Source organism: Helobdella robusta, assembly GCF_000326865.2.
Source record: "Helobdella robusta unplaced genomic scaffold HELROscaffold_67, whole genome shotgun sequence".
NCBI classification, from domain to species: Eukaryota; Metazoa; Annelida; class Clitellata; order Rhynchobdellida; family Glossiphoniidae; genus Helobdella; species Helobdella robusta.
Genome location: NW_008705379.1, coordinates 481,292 through 499,682, shown reverse-complemented (window position 1 = coordinate 499,682; position 18,391 = coordinate 481,292). Strand labels below are relative to the sequence as shown.

At 35.8% G+C, this 18,391-nt stretch overlaps 4 protein-coding genes across 4 annotated transcripts in view; 1 reads left to right on the top strand and 3 right to left on the bottom strand.

The window, feature by feature from the left end:
• Window positions 1–1,375: 1,375 nt before the first annotated feature.
• Window positions 1,376–5,578, bottom strand: HELRODRAFT_194135 (hypothetical protein; the record flags this gene model as incomplete). The annotated part of the gene is made up of 6 exons (XM_009030353.1): window positions 1,376–2,174; window positions 2,952–3,134; window positions 3,329–3,490; window positions 3,679–3,904; window positions 4,434–4,676; window positions 5,547–5,578. 6 exons carry the CDS (start codon window positions 5,576–5,578, stop codon window positions 2,007–2,009), a joined length of 1,014 nt encoding a protein of 337 aa, XP_009028601.1. The 3' UTR covers window positions 1,376–2,006.
• Window positions 5,579–6,597: 1,019 nt separating this feature from the next.
• HELRODRAFT_194134 (hypothetical protein) lies at window positions 6,598–14,062 on the top strand (the record flags this gene model as incomplete). The annotated part of the gene is made up of 19 exons (XM_009030352.1): window positions 6,598–6,637; window positions 7,420–7,493; window positions 7,745–7,869; window positions 8,007–8,106; window positions 8,249–8,347; window positions 8,445–8,525; window positions 8,642–8,774; window positions 8,903–9,034; window positions 9,135–9,337; window positions 9,450–9,537; window positions 9,746–10,904; window positions 11,148–11,409; window positions 11,561–11,783; window positions 11,882–11,972; window positions 12,108–12,229; window positions 12,310–12,495; window positions 12,665–12,823; window positions 12,918–13,144; window positions 13,296–14,062. The coding sequence occupies 19 exons, from the start codon at window positions 6,598–6,600 to the stop codon at window positions 13,389–13,391; spliced, it is 3,600 nt and encodes a 1,199-aa protein (XP_009028600.1). The 3' UTR covers window positions 13,392–14,062.
• A 410-nt stretch (window positions 14,063–14,472) lies between these two features.
• On the bottom strand, window positions 14,473–16,506 carry HELRODRAFT_181075 (hypothetical protein; the record flags this gene model as incomplete). Its single annotated transcript, XM_009030351.1, has 3 exons — window positions 14,473–15,560; window positions 15,713–16,166; window positions 16,345–16,506. 3 exons carry the CDS (start codon window positions 16,504–16,506, stop codon window positions 14,473–14,475), a joined length of 1,704 nt encoding a protein of 567 aa, XP_009028599.1.
• A 182-nt stretch (window positions 16,507–16,688) lies between these two features.
• The window catches only part of HELRODRAFT_181074 (hypothetical protein), a gene marked incomplete at both ends in the record, with an annotated part of 12,801 nt that continues 11,098 nt past the window's right edge, over window positions 16,689–18,391 (bottom strand). The window contains 3 exons of the mRNA XM_009030350.1: window positions 16,689–16,856; window positions 17,059–17,175; window positions 17,325–17,538. Of these exons, the coding sequence (XP_009028598.1) occupies window positions 16,689–16,856; window positions 17,059–17,175; window positions 17,325–17,538 (499 nt within the window). The remainder of the gene's footprint in view (window positions 16,857–17,058; window positions 17,176–17,324; window positions 17,539–18,391) is intronic.

Genomic DNA, 18,391 nt, shown 5'->3' with positions numbered 1-18,391 from the left:
TTCGGTTCTTTTCCAGATATTTTTTGGAAATTTCTTGAACGCGCCAGCATCTCCTACAAATTCGCAGCCCAGGCCAGCGATTTTTAGTAATTTAATTTTCAGTTCTTTACTCTTTCTAATAAACTAAAATTGCTACAACCTGGAAGTAACTACATTTCAGAAGAATTTCTTCTACTTACACAACGACGTTCGGACTTTAAAATAATGTTAATATACATTGACTGACGTACATTTATATTGTTTAAACTGTTAATTAAAAAAAAATTAAAAAATTTGTCTGTTGGTTTGTGTTTTCTTTTTTACATTCTAAATCGCTCTTTTGACGGTGTTGTTGTTGGAGAAGTTTTATGAATTAAAATCAACATAACAGTGAAAAATATCTGCGGACACTTTCAAACGAACCTGACGTGGAATGCTTATTCCTTTTAATCTTTGGTAAAATTCTTCTTAAAAAGTTTTGTTTCTTACTCATGGCTGAGTAATTTTTATATTGCTGTTAAAACAAATGTCTGTCAAAAATTTTACGAAAACACGGCAATTTTCGGTAAATTAAAATGAAACTGTTCAATTAAACGAAACCCATTTAATTACATTAAAATCGAAAATTAGATGTGTCAAGTGACATGTATTTTATGATTCAACTTAGCTTAATAATGCTATAACATTATTTTTATCTTTGGTAAAATTCTTCTTAAAAAGTTTTGTTTCTTACTCATGGCTGAGTAATTTTTATATTGCTGTTAAAACAAATGTCTGTCAAAAATTTTACGAAAACACGGCAATTTTCGGTAAATTAAAATGAAACCGTTCAATTAAACGAAACCCATTTAATTACATTAAAATCGAAAATTATATGTGTCAAGTGACATGTAATTTATGTTTCAACTTAGCTTAATAATGCTATAACATTAGCTGTTGAACAGCTAACTAAACAGCAAATTATTTAACAACCAACGAACGAATGAATTACCAAATGAATGAATGATTGAAAAAATATACGAATGACTGACTGACTGACATATTGAACGAATGAATGAAAAGCCAGTCCGTTACTTTAACTTTTATTCATAGCAGGTTTTGCAGGCTGTTTAATTCGATACATTGTTGTGACCATTGCAAGGGTTTTCTAAAAAAGATAGCTATTTTATTAAGTAAATTTTCAAAGAAACATTACGCATTTTTGTGTGCGTGTGCATGCGTGTGTGGTGTGTGTGTGTGTTTGTGTGTGTTTGTTCAGTTGTTATACATAGACCGATGTTAAAAAATATATCATAGCATTTTTTTAACAAAGGCAATTTTAAAAGCATAACATCACGTCGTAATAACAAGATTTTGTAAAAACAAATTTTCAAACAGCAATGAAAGACAAATAAAGTTTTAATGCATTTAAAAATTTTTACTAATTTTAAAAAAGAAAACAATGCATTAACAGTAATTACTCAAAACAGTTTAAAGTCACAAAATCAAGCAAAAATAAATAAAAAAATTAAGTTTTGCTGTTGGATTAATAAATTAAAATAAAATCTCAAACGCCATGGAATTTAAGTAGAGGAATTGAACTAGAGAACTACTTTTACAATTCTTAGAAGTCCCAACAACTCCCACAAACATCAATTTCTCTCCCAGGGTACATGTTAATAACGTTAAAAACAATAGGTCATCTTTTATTTTAAATTGTTTCGTTGCTGGTAAACTGAAATAAGAATTTGAAAATATCAACCAAAATGGGTTTAAAAATATTAGCTAGATACATTGTGTAAATTTTCACAATTAACTCATCTGAATAATGTTTCAAATACAAAAAAATATAACAATAGGTAGTTAGGTAAAACGAAATTTTTGAAGAAAATGTCTACTGAACTTAATCATTAACTATATCTATATCTTTAACTTACGTTTAAACCCATTATTATTTATTTATATATTTATATCTTCAGTAAGACATCTCACGCATAATAGTCAAATAATAATAAAAAAATGAAAAATAAACAAATGAACATAGAAACTTATTCATAACGATATTGTTCTGAAGTGTGTAGGGTATGAAATTGATTGGACAGGCACGCATGATTCGCCATCTCGTGGATTTTGGGGTCTTTAGGGGCAGACCGATCTTGTCCCAACTGGCCAGTTGTTTTGTTAACTTTTTCAGGGATTAACGCGTCAAGCTGATTCTAGATTTAGTAGAAAACTTTATATTATAAATTTTGAATAGTCATTAAAAACATGTTATTTATATATATATATATATATATATATATATATATATATATATATATATATACACAATATTCTATAAATTCTACCGAATGTTTGGCGTTCGTTTTTGTTTGTAGTTCGTTTTTTCAATTTTAAAATTGAAAAAACTAACTACAAACATATTAACGCCAAACATTCGGAGAATTTATAGAATATTGTAAAAGTTATGGTCTATTACCAACATATATATATATATATATATATATATATATATATATATATATATATATATATACTATTATTATTATTATAATTACGGAAATTTATATACGGCGCTTTTTAATTGTTGAAACTCAAAAGCGCTACTGAATTATAGACAAATAAGACGGACGTTCATTGTGCTAATAAATAAGTTTTAAGCTGACTTTGAAATTGTAAATACGGTAGGTTAGAGTCACGTGAGTAAGGAGGTAAACCATTCCAAACAACCAGGCCAAGAACCGCAAAGTTGCGGGAACCCGTCGCTAACTTTGTAGTCGGGATAAAAAATAAATTGCGCTCGGTTGATCGGAAGGAATACTTTGAAAAATGAGATTTGTATGATTCCAATCTATTAATGAGATAGGGAGGTGCTGCATTATTGACACATTTAAACATCAAAAAATATATAAAATAGATATATATGTACATATAATTCGTTGAGATTTAATGTTAAAAAAAACGCCTTCCTAATAAAATTTATCAACACTAACGCTTTCAATATTTTCTTTGAGATAAAATGAAAATGTAGCTGGAATATGTAGAAGAACGACATTGCATGTGAACCGAGTGAACTTCAGACGGCTCTGTGGGACATCCACATCCATGTGGAAAGCTACGTGCAGTGGTGTCTCTTTAATGTACTCGTAGACCGGTATCGTTCTTGTCATTGGTTTCTGGAATCAATAAGTAGGTACATACATTGACATGCAAAACACATACGACACACGCTTGCATGATACACACACACACACCACAGACACACACACACACACACACACATACATACACACAGACACACACACATACATACACATACACACGCACACATACATACACATACTACACGCAATATAAGTATAATACTAACTAAAACAATATCGTCGTTATCACATTTGTAAGAAATGTCATACACTTTGATCTCTACAGGATTGCCAAGCTCTAAATCTTTGATCATCCTCAGTGGGAACCTGTTCTCCATGTTGAATTTCTTGTATCTCTCGTCATTACACATCCTGTCGGACATGAATTTCTGCCCATTCGCGTAGATAAAATAATTTTCCCATTTTGAGTTTTTAATTTTTCAAAACGTTGAAACAGATATAGGTGTTATAATGATTAAGGCTACCGTTGCAATGACCGAACTTGAATGCAATGCGCGGTTGTTCATACAAAATTAAGAAATAATTCACAATATTTGGAGAAAAAAAATCAACTTACAGAAGAATTTTCTTCCCCAAAAATGACAGATACGACAAGCACTGAATTATTTGGCCTTTCCTCGATCCTCCATAAGTAATGAACGACACAATCAATTTTCAGCCTCTCGGTACTGTCAACTTCACTTTTCAAGTTCAGATCACTACACTCCAATGACCCATAACTATCTAATTTAGTCTGATTAGTAACGATGGGATTAACTACTGCCTGGACATTCTTTGAATACCTTTGCCAAAATTTTTTTCAATTTATTTAGTTTGATTTAGTTTTTTTTCTATACAAATGTTGGTTGTATGTATATGTACGCGAGTGAGTTGTTTCTGTGGGCATTAGTGTGTGTTTGAGTGTCTGCCCGCCCGTCTGTCAGTCTGTCTGTCAGTCTGTCTGTCTGTCTGTCTCAAAGCGTTTGTTTTTATTTTGATGAAAATGTAAACATTAACTCACGTTGCTGCTTCCAGGCGACCTGTTTCCGTGTAACTGTAAAAAAAACATCAATTAATGAGATTCCAACATTAACTGATCCATCTAGTCATTTGTAAACCAGCAAAAAAGCTCAGCATTTTAATAATAACGCAATGAACGTATGACGTAACTTGTGACGTAAAGCGATGTACCGCAATTTTTTTAAATTCCAACATAGAACAATTTAATGAGGCGTAAAATGTCACAGTATTTACTCTTAATTTGTTAGGTATCATACCACGGGATGAGATATATATATTATATGATACGTCGTGGGCAAAAAATTAACTAACTGAAAGTCGTAAATTTGAGCATCATCATCCGGTTTTGATGCCTCAAATTCATAAGGCGAGCTGGAGTCTTTCGTCTCATTTTTGACATTAACAACATCTTCATCAGCAGCAGGTTTGAGTTCAGCAGCCGGTTCTGCACCGTCATTTGTAGTAACGGTTTCATAATCTCTATTTACTACGTACTCCTTTGCAGGCGTAAAGTTGACAACTTTTGTAACTTTGAACTTTTTGCTTCCTAACAATCTTTTGAAATGTGAAAAGTTAAAAATCGTTTCATCATATTTTCCAAATAACTGTTATATAAACACATTTTCACCATACTTCATTGGCGACTCATTTGGCTCGGGTTTTGGTTTTGGTTGGGGTGGAGATTTTTCGGCAGCACATTCTATCGGTGCATTTTTGAATGGAATTGCTGGCAATGGACCTCGCTGGGTGTCTAATTTTAACAATAGATATAAAATAAATGAAGAGTAAAATGAAAGAATAAATAGTTAAATAAATAAACAATCAATTAAAAAGTTAAAAATTCATTTGAGGTTAAATGGCCAAACAGCCGTCATAAACAGATGAAAAAAATGTCAACCAACATAACAAACCCAATGGATAAGTGTGTCTTGAAAGACTCTGCGTGTAAAAACAAATCGGAAATGTAAAACTTGAATGAATGGATGAATGAATGAATGAATGAATGAATGAATGAATGAATGGATGGATGGATGGATGGATGGATGGATGGATGGATGAATGAATGAATGAATGAATGATAAAGGTCGAAAAATTCAATTGAACTTACCAAAATATTTTTAAAATCAAAAACAAAGTAACATTTTTTTCAGAAAACTACGTAATTGATAACCCTGGTGACGTCATCGTTCAAAGAAACAGCGGGAGAATTCGCTTCATTCCCGTGACAGTTAGGGTAAGGTACCCGGACATTCCCAACATTTATTGGACTTCCTAAAGATTTTTATTAATTTTTGATCATATACTCCGAATTTCTCATATAAAAAATGTATAAATATTTAAAAATTTAACAATTCTTAACCGTTATATGTATGAAAATCAAAATAGCCACAAAATTGACAAAAAAACTGAATGAATATTTCTTACTGGACGCTTTTATCGTCTGAAAATATGAACATATTGTTATAAAAAAAATTTGGTTTTAAAACTCTACAACATAAACTCGTCTACTCCATTCCATTCACGTCCCTTTAACAAAAAAATTGTTGCCGGGTTCATACAAATGAAATGTTCATCATAATTTATTTTACTAAAAACGCATTAGATTAACTCGAGAATCTTCTCGTCGGATTTTTCATAATAAAACACCTAGCATCACACACATTCGTTACAGATAAACTCTGAATAGCATATGATTATGAATAGGTAGGTCAAGTTAAAATAGATTAGAAAGTATCGAAAAGCTTTCAGGTCAGCGTTTAATTTCAAATACTATATTTCAATTGTAATGATAAAATTCAAAACAGGGTTAATAACCGTGTCTACTGGTAATTCGTCCACTGGCTCAGGAAGTGAAAAATAGAATGTGGTGTAGTTCTTTTTGATTTTATTCTACAACCGAATTTATTTTTTTCCTTATTTTTAGACTGATATATTAATATTTTCGCAATAAAACGTTTCAACGTGGTTCAAAAATTTAAAAACAGTGAGAAGTATTTTAAGGGTATGAAACACAAACTTTTTTAGCTTTTGAATTCGCTGAACCTGCATGTTAAAATGTTATTTAAAATTATTACTGCCCAGAACTTAATCAATTATTTGCAATAAAATGTAAATTTAGTTATTTCTTATTAGTTAAAGACATGCTTTAACAAAAAACTAATGTACTTACATACACACACACACACACACAGGCCACACACATACACACACACACACACACACACACACACACACACACACATACATACATAAATACATACATACATACATACATACGTACGTACGTACGTACGTACATACATACATACATACATACATACATACATACATACATACATACATACATACATACATACCTACGTACGTACGTATGTACGTACGTACATACATACATACAAACAAACAAACATAAATACATGAATAAGTAAAAATTAAAGTAGAATACATTTTACATTTCAGCTTATGATAAAATAAGATGTGTTTGCGTTTGAACCTGGTCATGGCGCAGAACAGACGTTAGAGTTTCTAACTTTTTATTATTTTTCAGTCCAATCACAATAATTAATACATGACTTCAAGACATTTAAATAAACGATGTCTGAGTGATTATGAAAGAGAATAACACATCTCGTATACAAACAAGATGTGTGTATTAAATGTATCTCGGGTAGTTATAAGCTGGTGGTATAATACATAGTACAATATACCTAATGTGTAAGAAAAATGATGAGTTCATTTTCTTAACCAATAATTTAAAAATTTATCAAAAAGTCTTTTTTATACGCCTTTTATAAAACGAAATTTTACAATATTTGCTGATATCATTACGACGATTACTACAAAACTGGAATAGCTGAAATTGTTTAAAGTTACCCATGTTTGCAAATGAGATGCTTCTTGATAATATCAATTTTTACAAATTTTTCACTTTTTTTCTCTAAAATGACATTTATAAAATGATTTTAAAAATATGATCCAATGTCATGTAAACAAATCTATATGAAAAGCATACACACCTGTTTTCGTGTGAAAACCCTATTTCTTATTATTCTATTTATAAAAAAAATTGAACAAAATAGCAGAAAAAATAATTACATATTTTACAACTTAATAGATTGATAAAAATTACGTTAGTTTATATTTTTTAAAGGATAAATATTAAAATATTAAATTAAAAACTCTAAACAATCAACTCGCTAGGGGGTAGATTAAAAAAATCTACAAATAGTTTCAACGCTAACTTTACTTACGTGTTTATTTATTTTAAGTCCCAAATTTTAATTTAATTTGCTTTAAGGTTTAAAAGAATCAAAATATCAAACCTGGCCGCCGCTCCAGCACAAATTCAAGTTGGGTCCAATCATCAGGCGAGTTGGATTTTGTAACCCTGCATTTATTAAAGTTTTAAAAATTTTACAATTCTCTTCATACCTTCATAGTATAGTTCATGTTCAGCACAGTCATCCTTTTTTAGTCTTGTTTTAGTAGTGCTAACATTTAATTGAATTTTGAAAAAGATTCAAAAATTTGAACAATAATGTTAATTAATTAAAAATAGAAATCCTAAAATAACATTTCAAATATTAATATTTAATACTATAATTATTATAATATAATAATAGGCCAAGCTGCCTGCTCTGATTGGTGAGATAAAAAGTGAGGAGAGGAATGAGCATCTGGAGACGTTGGTGTGGTATCCAAATTGTATAATGGATGGAGATCTGCTCATGTATCTGAGGGCTGCTAGGTTCAATTGCTTGATTTATTTTATTATTCATTATTTTAGCCATTTATTATTTTATTTAATTCAATTAGATAATTCAAAAGTAATAATTAAATAAAATTGTTCAAAAATGATTAAATAGAATTTTTAAAAAAATATAGGAGCATGGCAGCATTTGTAGGATGGTGCGATGGTGGGTCGACAGATGATGGTTGTGCTGCTGCCTCCATGGATGAAACTACCATCAACTCCCTTCATATGGTACAAAACTTCTCTCATATTTGTATGCAATCACACACACACAAACACACACACACACACATATATATATATATATATATACTCGTGCATGCATATATATTCATACATAAACATACAAACAATCACATACACACTCACACAGCTCCATCAGCACAATTATGACACTGGTAAAGCATTACAGGCTTTGGTTAAGATCATCAATCCAAAAAGTGTCGACAAGAGATGGTCCGATGAAGATGCTGTTTGTTTTATTTGTTTTATTCTTTCAGTTATTCACTTCATTCATTCATTCATTTGTTCGTTCTTTTGTTTATTGTTCATTTATAAATAATTGACAGAAAAAGTTTGTGAGGGGTCTGAAACAACATGGAAAGAATTTTTTCAAAATTCGTAAAGATCTGCTTCCATACAAAGACACCGTGAGTTGTTGGGTTTCATTCATTCATTCATCTGTTCATTCATCTATCCATTCATCCACATTTCTCTGTAAGATATCATTCATTCACTCATTCATCCATCCATTTTTCATTGACAGCCCAGCCTGGTTGAATATTACTACCTGTGGAAGAAGACTCCAGCTGCCTCGACGACTCGACCGCATCGAAGACACAGGCGACCCGCATTCAGAAGGCAGGCCCCCACCCCCACCCTTCCACAAGAAGATGATTGTCTGTTCTTCTTCCATCTCCTTCTTATTAACTAATTTGTTCATCTGAATTTTATTCAAGTCTAAAAATTTTTATTCGTTTTCTTTTATCAATTTCTTTTACTCAAGTATGTAAATATTTGCTTCAAGTGGATGACATGAGTTCGGCCAGTGAGGCATCAGAAATGGAATCAGATGAAGAGATCAACCAATCAAGTTTGATTGCCACCACCTCTGCAGCCAATCACAGCACTTCATCTTGCAGCAGATGTTCTGTTACCAGTAAGTCCTCTACCTTCAGAATTTAATGTCTTCTAATTAGTTTAAAAATGGTGCAACCAATTTGGAGCAACTTGTATTGATGCAAAATATTTCACCACAGAATCCAACCGCTGGTATGAAATAAACAAGGACAACGTCATCTGCTCTGAATGCCATCTCAACGACAAAGTTATGATTGGTCAGACCGATGATGATGCCCCTGCTACCTGCGATCCTATTGGTCCAGAGGACGACGCTGGTCACAGTGCAATGGATGACGATGCTCCTCCCTTCATGTTCAGACCTGTCAAGGAAGACAGCGAGGTTGGCTATCAAGATGTCAATCATTTTGTGACCTACTTTCATAATTCGCTGTGACCTACATTCATCATTTAGTCACATAAATTCATCAAAACCATTAAAAATCATTCAAAAGTTTGGCAGTGATGTGAAGAAGAAGGAGTTGGAAGGCAGTCAAGATGGCAAAGTTGGACTGATGAGTGGTTCACTGCCTGTCAAAACAGGTTGGCTGGTTGTGTCCTATCTATCTACCAACTCTACATTGTTTCAGTTGCGTTGTATTCATTGTATGTATTGTTGCCTATCCTACTGTGCCCTTGTTGTTGTTGTAAATGCTGTGTTAATTTTTGTTCATTGAACTGTATTATTTCGTTGTTTGAATGAATTTCTTGTTTGGAAATGTCTGCCAATGTGATTATTCTTCATCACCAGAGCTGACATCCTCATCTGCTTACGATGGCTACATTGCTTCCTCACTGGCTTCATCGGCATATTCATCAGCTGCATCAACAGCATCTTCGGGCATCGTGAAGTACGAAACTCCTGGAGACATGCTGCCTGCATCTGTGCACCAATCAACATGTTGTGCGGCAGATGATGAAGCTACTAAGGACATGGTGATGTCTTCATCGTCGTCATCATCGATGTTGTTGCCTTCCAGTGCTACTGTGAAGTACGAGGTGCCATGCATTTCAACTTCAATGACGTCATCGTCGTCGTCGTCATCAATGATGTTTTCAGATTTTAAGCCTCAGAGAGCGGTGGCCAGTGTGGCTCCGACATTTCAAGATGGAGTTTCAACAGCTGGTCAACATTATCAGTCATCGTTCCAACCACCATCAACGTCATTATCATCATCATCACAACTCATCTCCTCCTCATCCTCCTCATCATCATCTCTGTCATCATCATCATTCACTCAGATGTCATCCTCACAGTCCAGTTCACCTTCTGTCTCATCATCATCATCAGCACTCACCAATCATTACAAATCACCATTCACATCTCAATCTCATCACGTGATGAACATGCAGGGCAGACCCCCACCACCACCACAATCATCGACATCATCGTCGTCGTCATCATCTTCATCACCATCAAACTCAACACCCATGTTGCAACAACCTTCTTATTCTTCATTGGCCTACCCAGTACCTTACTCATTTTCCATGCCACCACCATCATCATCATCATCATCATCGTTCATCTCGTCGTCATCAACCAACAACATGCCTGAAGATATGAGCATAAAGAGTTGCAAAGAAACAACAACCAACAACAACAGCAGTTACAACAACAATTACAACACTTCAAGCCACAATAACAACAATTATTCAGACAATAGGAATGCTAGTAACAACAGCAACAACAACATGTTCACCCATTCAAAACAACAACAAAAACATTCGCAACAACAACCTCATCAACATCAACAGCCGCAACAACAAGAGCCAATATGTCACAACATATCAGATGATGATGACGACGAGAACGATGATGGCGGTGCTGATGTTGATTGCAATGTTGCAAGAAGTCCAAGTCCTCCTGCCGTACCTGCCAGTGAACAAGTCTACTCTTCAGCCAACTCCATGTACGTTCCTTGCAAAAACTCTTCACTCTTTTCTGTCTCTGTCTCTATTCTCTCTCTCTCTCTCTTATCTCTCTCTCTTTCTCTCTCACTCTCTTTCTCTCTCTATTTTCTTTCTCTTTACATGTTTTCACAATTTAAACTTACTGCTAAAGTTTGTTTCTCTAAACATATCATGTGAGCATCTCTTGAACATTCCATCCAATTAGAAGAGAACACAAAGAAACAACATTTCATGCACTGCAGATTCATAAGGAGGTGGAACAGAGGAGGTAACATGTGCTCGAGGTCTGATCTGGAGTTTCTGCCCCAGAAGAATTCCAAGTGGATGATGAAGAAGGAGGAGAGATTGCTCAACAAATCCTCGTCGTCGTCGTCGTCATCTTCGTCGTCCGGCCATCATCACCATGGTCATCAGTCGCATCACAAGTCGTCGTCATCTAGTCACCATCATCAGTCTAGTGCTAAGGAGGGCAGGAGGAATGAAGGAAGGAAGGATGATGATAAGGTTCCTTTATTGGTTCCTTCAACAATACAACAACAACAACAGCACACGTTTAGACGACATTTTCCCCGAGATCGGGGGTTCCTTCAACAATAACCAATCGAATATATAGATTGAATTTTGATTATTAATTTGAATATTTTTCCATTTGCAGACGAAATCACCGATGCAAAACAACAACAACAGCAGATCATCAGACGCCCAGATAACGAGTTCCTACGCTGGCTCCTCCCACCATCTTCCTCCGTTTGCAGGATCCTCTTCTGACAGGATGTCCCAGAGATCCGGAACAGGAGCAAATGCTGCAGCCTCTGGAATGTTCCATGACCCCACCCCAGCTCTCAGTCAACTTTCTGCTTATGCCAGACCACATATTGGTTGGTTGGTTCGCTCGTCATTGTCGTTCGTTCTTATTATGTCTTGCAATTGTTCGTTGAGTGATTGATTGATTGTTATGCAAATTAACGAACCGCAGGGAACCAGCGCCTGATGAACTATCCACCATCCCATTCCATCCAGGATTACTTCAGACTGCCTGGAATCTTCCCACCTGGTTCCAGAGAAGCGTTAGCACTTACTTCAATTTGTTGCCGAATGTTTATTTGTGTATATTTCAATGTGGAAGTTGTTTTTTTACCATTGTATATCATTGAACATGATTGTTACATTGAACAACGTCGTTGCATTGATTGTCACTGAAGAATGGAACTGGACATGGACAAACATGCGTGGGAACGAGATGTCAGGGAACGAGAGTTGCGAGAGATGGAGTTCATGGAGAAATTGAAACAGGAGCTCGAGCTCAAATCAGCTGCTGCAGCCGGTTCGTTTGTTGTTTTAAACGTCTTGCTGTCACATTTTGAAGAAAACGTTTTCATGGAACTAACCGACCAATCACAGCAGGGTTTGATAGGTTGCCCCACCTACCTGGCGCCTCATTGGATCCGATATGGATCGACATGCAGAGACGTTTGATGGCCAGTCAACTTCCTCTTCCATCCGGAGCTCCTCCCCCTTCCCATCTTTCAGGAATGTTTCCTCCCCCAGGAATTTTGTCAGCTGATCTCATGCAGCGGGAGAGATTGGAGCGTCAGTCACTCTTGATTGATTTAATTTCTCTTCCTCCGTTCACTTGTTTCTTTGATGTACAATTCATTGTTGAACGCAGACCGTTTTGACGTTGGAGTGAAAGTTATTTGTTATCCTTCCTTAGAAATATTTGTTATCCATGATGTTTCTTACCCCCTCCCCCCTCCAGAAATAGCCCGGTCGAGTCAGGAGCAGATGGCCAGGGAGGGTGCATTGCTGCAGTTGTACCAACGTTATGCACACGACCCCAACATGTTGCAGAGGCAGGTCAGTGCTTACATGGCCAGCAAAGCTCAGGAGAGCGTTCATCTCGTCTACCATTTCGCCAGTTAGTAGTTGTAGTCATTATGCAAGCACAATTGTGCACGTGTTTGTGTTTGTTCGCGCCCACGAACTCAAATGCAAAATATAAATTTCCATAGAAGCAGACCCACTGGCTTCAGCAGTGAGCCAATCGTCATCGTCCTCAAGCAATCTCCCATCAAGTCATCTTCCTCCTCCTCCTCCGCTCCCATCTGCTCTCCATAACCTCCCTCCCAACCACCCCTTGTATGCCTTCGCCAGAGATCCGGAACGAATGTACATGGAGTTGCTGTCCAGGCCTCCTTACAATGCCGATCCTCTGCTCGCCCAACAAGTCATGAGCAATGTTAGTATTCTTTCTTGTATTTATGTTTGTCTGTCAGTGCCGGCGTATGTCTGCTTGTGTGTGTTATGCATCGTTGTCTGAATGTGTTGTGCTGGCGTGCATGAAACAGTGCAACAAATTTGTAATGAACAATTGAATGGAACGATCGCAGCTGACGGCCCAGGCAGCAGCGGCTGCACAGCAGGAAGCCCTGCAGAGACATCTCGCCATGGAGAGGGACTTTCCAGGCAACCCTATGATGCACTGAGTCTCAAACATGTCCTCATCTCATTCAACCAACGTGTCAATACTGATATGTCATGCCATGTCATCTTCGTCGTTGTTATGTTGTCAAATGTCGTTGAGAAAAATTTGCTGTTATGAAATTCTGTATGATGTCACAATTTGGTTTAATTTTTTATTGAGACGTACCTACCCGTTCTTACTAAACTTGTTATTCTATTAAATGTCCATTTGTTTTCATCATTTGGTCTCCCGAATTTATGATCGTCATTTAGCTCTTGGTCAGATTTCTAAACGTTGTTATACAGGTTGCTACATTTAGTTCGTTGCAACCAGAATTAGGGGTGACCATCGCCGGATTTTGGTTACCAAATGTTTCTGTGGTCTGTCCGTGTCATTATTTTATTTATTTAAGCTTCCAAAGTTTCCAGCTTTTTCAAAAAACTAATCATGATATCTGTTAATGATTGATTGTGTGTGATGTATATTTAATTATTTGTATAAATTTATTTATTTCAACCGAAACATATTTCGAAACTTTTGTATGCTTATTTACTTAACACTTTATGAATTATATCGATCTGCTTAATGTTTCAGTCATTGATTTATTCAATATGTGTATATAATTGGTTACGATTATTGTTAATTTCAGTTAAATACTTAATTCTTTTGTAAATAGATATGAAACAACACAAACGCTTGTCATTATATTATCTTTTGATTGATGTGGAACCAAGATGAAAATTTCACGATATTACAACACGTTTGATTCAAATAATGAAGGCACTATGTGATAGGTTGTACATATTGAGATCGTTTAATTACATTTTAATTACTTAAGAACGTGTAAGTCTGCTAAAAATTATGACGATTACATTACAGTGACTAGTTTATCACATATGACAATGATGAACAATTTGGTTTGATCTAAGGCATTAAGTAGGGGTTTATTAAATTTTATGTAACTATACGAAAATAATCTCAAACGTTTTCTATTCTGTAGCGATGAGTTAACATCGAAATGGGCTATTTACTCTACTGTTTATTGTACATTACGCTTCTGTGCACTTATTTTAATTATTTGCTAAAATGTTCTACAGACTACCCTATTTAGCTTGTAACACACGCGAATTTAGAAGTGCGTTTGTCGGACACTTGTATAAATCTGTGTTTCCATTTTTAAGATAATTGACCGCCAACACATCAAAGATGTCTGGTAAAGATCTCGAATGAGTAGTTGATCTTTGGTTGTAGTCTATATCAATCGGTGTTACAATCGAGAAATATCCGGATATTAAAAACTCGATCGGAGTTTGAGTCGAAACTTCGGTCACGGAGAGTAGCTGATGATGTCGATGCTTCTTCCAGGTTGGAGAAAGTGGTTGCTGATCGCTATTACTGCCGATGACGGAGGAATTGGACGACGGGATGCAGAAGTAATCTTCAGGTAAACAACACAAATGAAATTCTTCCACCGAAGAGGTACTTTCTTTTTTCGACGTTGCTGGACCGTCGCCAGCATCGATCGGATCATCTTCGAGGTTTGTATTATCAATTTCAATAGCTATTCCTTCGTCATCTTTAACGTTACAAGTGGCGTTGTTAGTATTTGCAGTTGGCTGTTGTTTCTCTGTTGAGTTATTCAGTTGTAGTTGAGTACCGCGAGGTGTGTTTGACAGATTGGAATCCCCAGAAGGATCAATTGATCTGTCGTCGAGTGATATCGTATCAACTGAGTCCGTTTTTATCTTATCGTAGAGACGGCTGGTTGAACCGCTCAGATTGGAATTAATAATAGTAGGCGGTATCGAGTTGAGGTCATGCATGGACGAGGAAAGACATTTGATGCTGTTTTTATCGGCCACTACATTGTTGTCCAGCCACTGTTTGTATTCTCCGTCTGGACTGTCCATGTATTCACTGCTACCCGACGCCGAAAGTGATTTGGCTTCAGTTAAAAAGTGCTTCAAAGGTTCTGAAATGCTCTTCCTATGCTGACACGAAGGTCTTCGAACCTGGATACTTGGAGTTACAAGCGTAGAAATGGAAACGTTAGAATCACCAACGTAGGTGTTTTCCATACTTTTTACATCTACGGGTAAGTAAGGTGTGCTCGAACAGAGTTCCAATATCGTCGTTTTGGGTGGTGTGGGTCTTACTTCGACGTTCGCTGCCACCAAATCGTACTCGTCACCTTAATAAAAATACGGGAAGTTAATGTATGGCGACAACGATAAAATAAAAAAAATGATTGAACGATTATAAAGGGATCGCGAACAATAGAAAAAATTATAAAAGAGCAACAGCACTCAGAGCAAATATTAAAAACTCATAGAAAGCACTAACTCGATTCGTTCAAACTTCCCCCAGATAACTGCCTCAACTTGAACTTTCTACGAAGTCTGTCACTCGATGTACCCCTCCTATCAACGCTAGTGACGTGTGCCTGAGATGAAGATACCGCATCAGGGTTGACTTTGTGGTGCTCAGAGTTTGAACGACTGATGGAGGTGGATGAAATCGGAACAGAAAGTTGAGAAATTTGACTGGCCAATGGAAAACTTGCCGAGGATTTGCATATGGAGTGATCGTCTGCTAACAGATCGGTTGACGAAGATGGTTTTCTTTTTGGATGATGCGTTTGACTGCTTTCTTGTGTGGCACGGTCTTGCGGAGAGTCATTACTACTGAAACGTTTGTCTGGAATTAGGATCGGTTTTGAAGGCTGGTCGGTTGCTGATATGTCAGTGCAAGCGCTGTTTCGTAGACTGTAGTCTGAGCGAATTGTCTGGTAGTCTTTCTGTTGAAATTGGAAACATTTTTCACATTAACAGATTCACAAAATTTATTTTACATGTTATGATGTAATAAACGACTCGTTGATTCTATTATGTCTATTTATGTCTATCGAATCAATTAACAACGAATTCGTCGTAGAATAAAGTCATCTAATGGTAAGGTCACCCATTTTAACCTACCTTAGCCTTCCTAAGATGGTCAACCCAATTTTTTGAATCCCCGTGGAATGTGTAGACGCTCTGCGCCATGCTGTACTCATTCAAGTGCATCATCATGAAGCTGGCTATCGTGATAATGAAGACGATGATGAAGATGATCATAATGATGACCACAACAACCATGGTGATAATGGTGATGATGATGGCTGTTACGATGATGATGGTGGTGCTGTTTATGTATATTTTTTACTTTTTTTATTTAAATAAAAAACTTTTTGAATAAAATATAATTTCTTCCTCCCAAAGCTACGAGCTTCAAAAAATGACCAAATACAGCTATCAAAAATTATCTACTATAACAAAATTCACTCAAGATATCCAAAATCTCCAAACTGACCAACGTCTCGCATGCTCTGGACAACTATCTTGTCCAGTCTCATGGGCGGCTTGATGACCTTTACCCTGTCACCCCTCCTTGTCGATGGCTTTGTAATCAGCAGCATGTCAGTAAACAGGAAGCAGTAGACGTCCATCTTAAAATTATTCATAGTTGTAATAATAACTACTAATTATGATGATAATAATAAATGCGGCTACTACTATTGCTACCGTTACTGCTGCTACTGCTGCTGCTACTGCTACTACTACTCTTACTGCTTAAACTGCTTATAATAATAAGGAAAAAGTGTCTGCGAAGTTATAAAAACGAAGAATTATTACGATAATGATATGTACTTTATTATAAGTGTCCTTCAACTTCAGACTGCCTTCGAATAAGATCTTCCTCGTCACGTGATGACCACATCCAGGCACTGGCATAGTCAAATCCAGTTTGCAGTGCTGGCTGACGATCTGTCCATGGTCATCAGCGTCGTTATCATCATCAATAGCATCATATTCTCCATCACCACCAACATCATCATCATCATAATCATCTTCTTCTTCATCATCATCATCAACATCCTTTCCTCATCATCCTCATCTTCATCGCCATAACTAACAGATGAACACTCATCTGATGGGACTTCGACGACATCGTACGAATCAATCCGACTCATCATAGTGGAGAGCTGGATGTGCTCTTGCCTCTGTCGCATCACTCCATTGACCTTCACCACGAAACTATCCACCTGTTCCAACTGAAAGTGGCGAGCATCGATGTAGATGATGTTGCAGTAAGTGTAGTGGTGAAGTGCGCTCAGTATGAGAGATGCGCTAGTGAATCACAGTTATTGGGTTCGAATGCTAAAAGATTCCTCTGTTTTTGAACGACAATAAAAAAAATTCGTGAATCGCTAGTCAAATCAAATTAAAATTGAAACCATTTTGGGCAAACACATGCGTACATAAACAACAACAAAAACAACAACAAAAACAACATCAATAACAACAACAATGATAAAAAATAACAACAATAATTAGTATTGATTATCTTTAAAAACAAAAAACAACTCACGCGTCACAAATTAACCATTTTGAACTTAGATAATAATAAATTGCGATAAAATTAAGTGTGATGCTATCCAGAAACTCCAAAAATGTAACATACGGTATATAGATATGTGTGTGCGTGTGTGCATGTGTGTGTGCGTGTATGTGTGCGTGCGTGCGCGTGCGTGTGTATAATCTTATGATTCTTTACTGGTACGTACTCGTAGAAGTTTTAAGATAACAATAAACTCTCTTAAGTCTACGCTTTTCTTTCATCTAGAGAACGTAAGATCAACATACAAACACACATACAAACACACATACATAACACATACATAAATCACACACAAACACACATATAAGACATACATACATACACACATGTATATTTATATATATATCACACATATACATCCACACATAACATATATATATATATATATATATATATATATATATATATATATATATAAACAGCCTGAATATTGGATAACGAACTACAACAAAACATCACAAAAACAACAAATAACGTCAACAAGCATATAAACAAAAACATCAACAGAAACATCAACAGAAACAAAAACATCAATGAAAACATCAACAAAGACATGAGCAACACTGAAACGGCAATAAATAA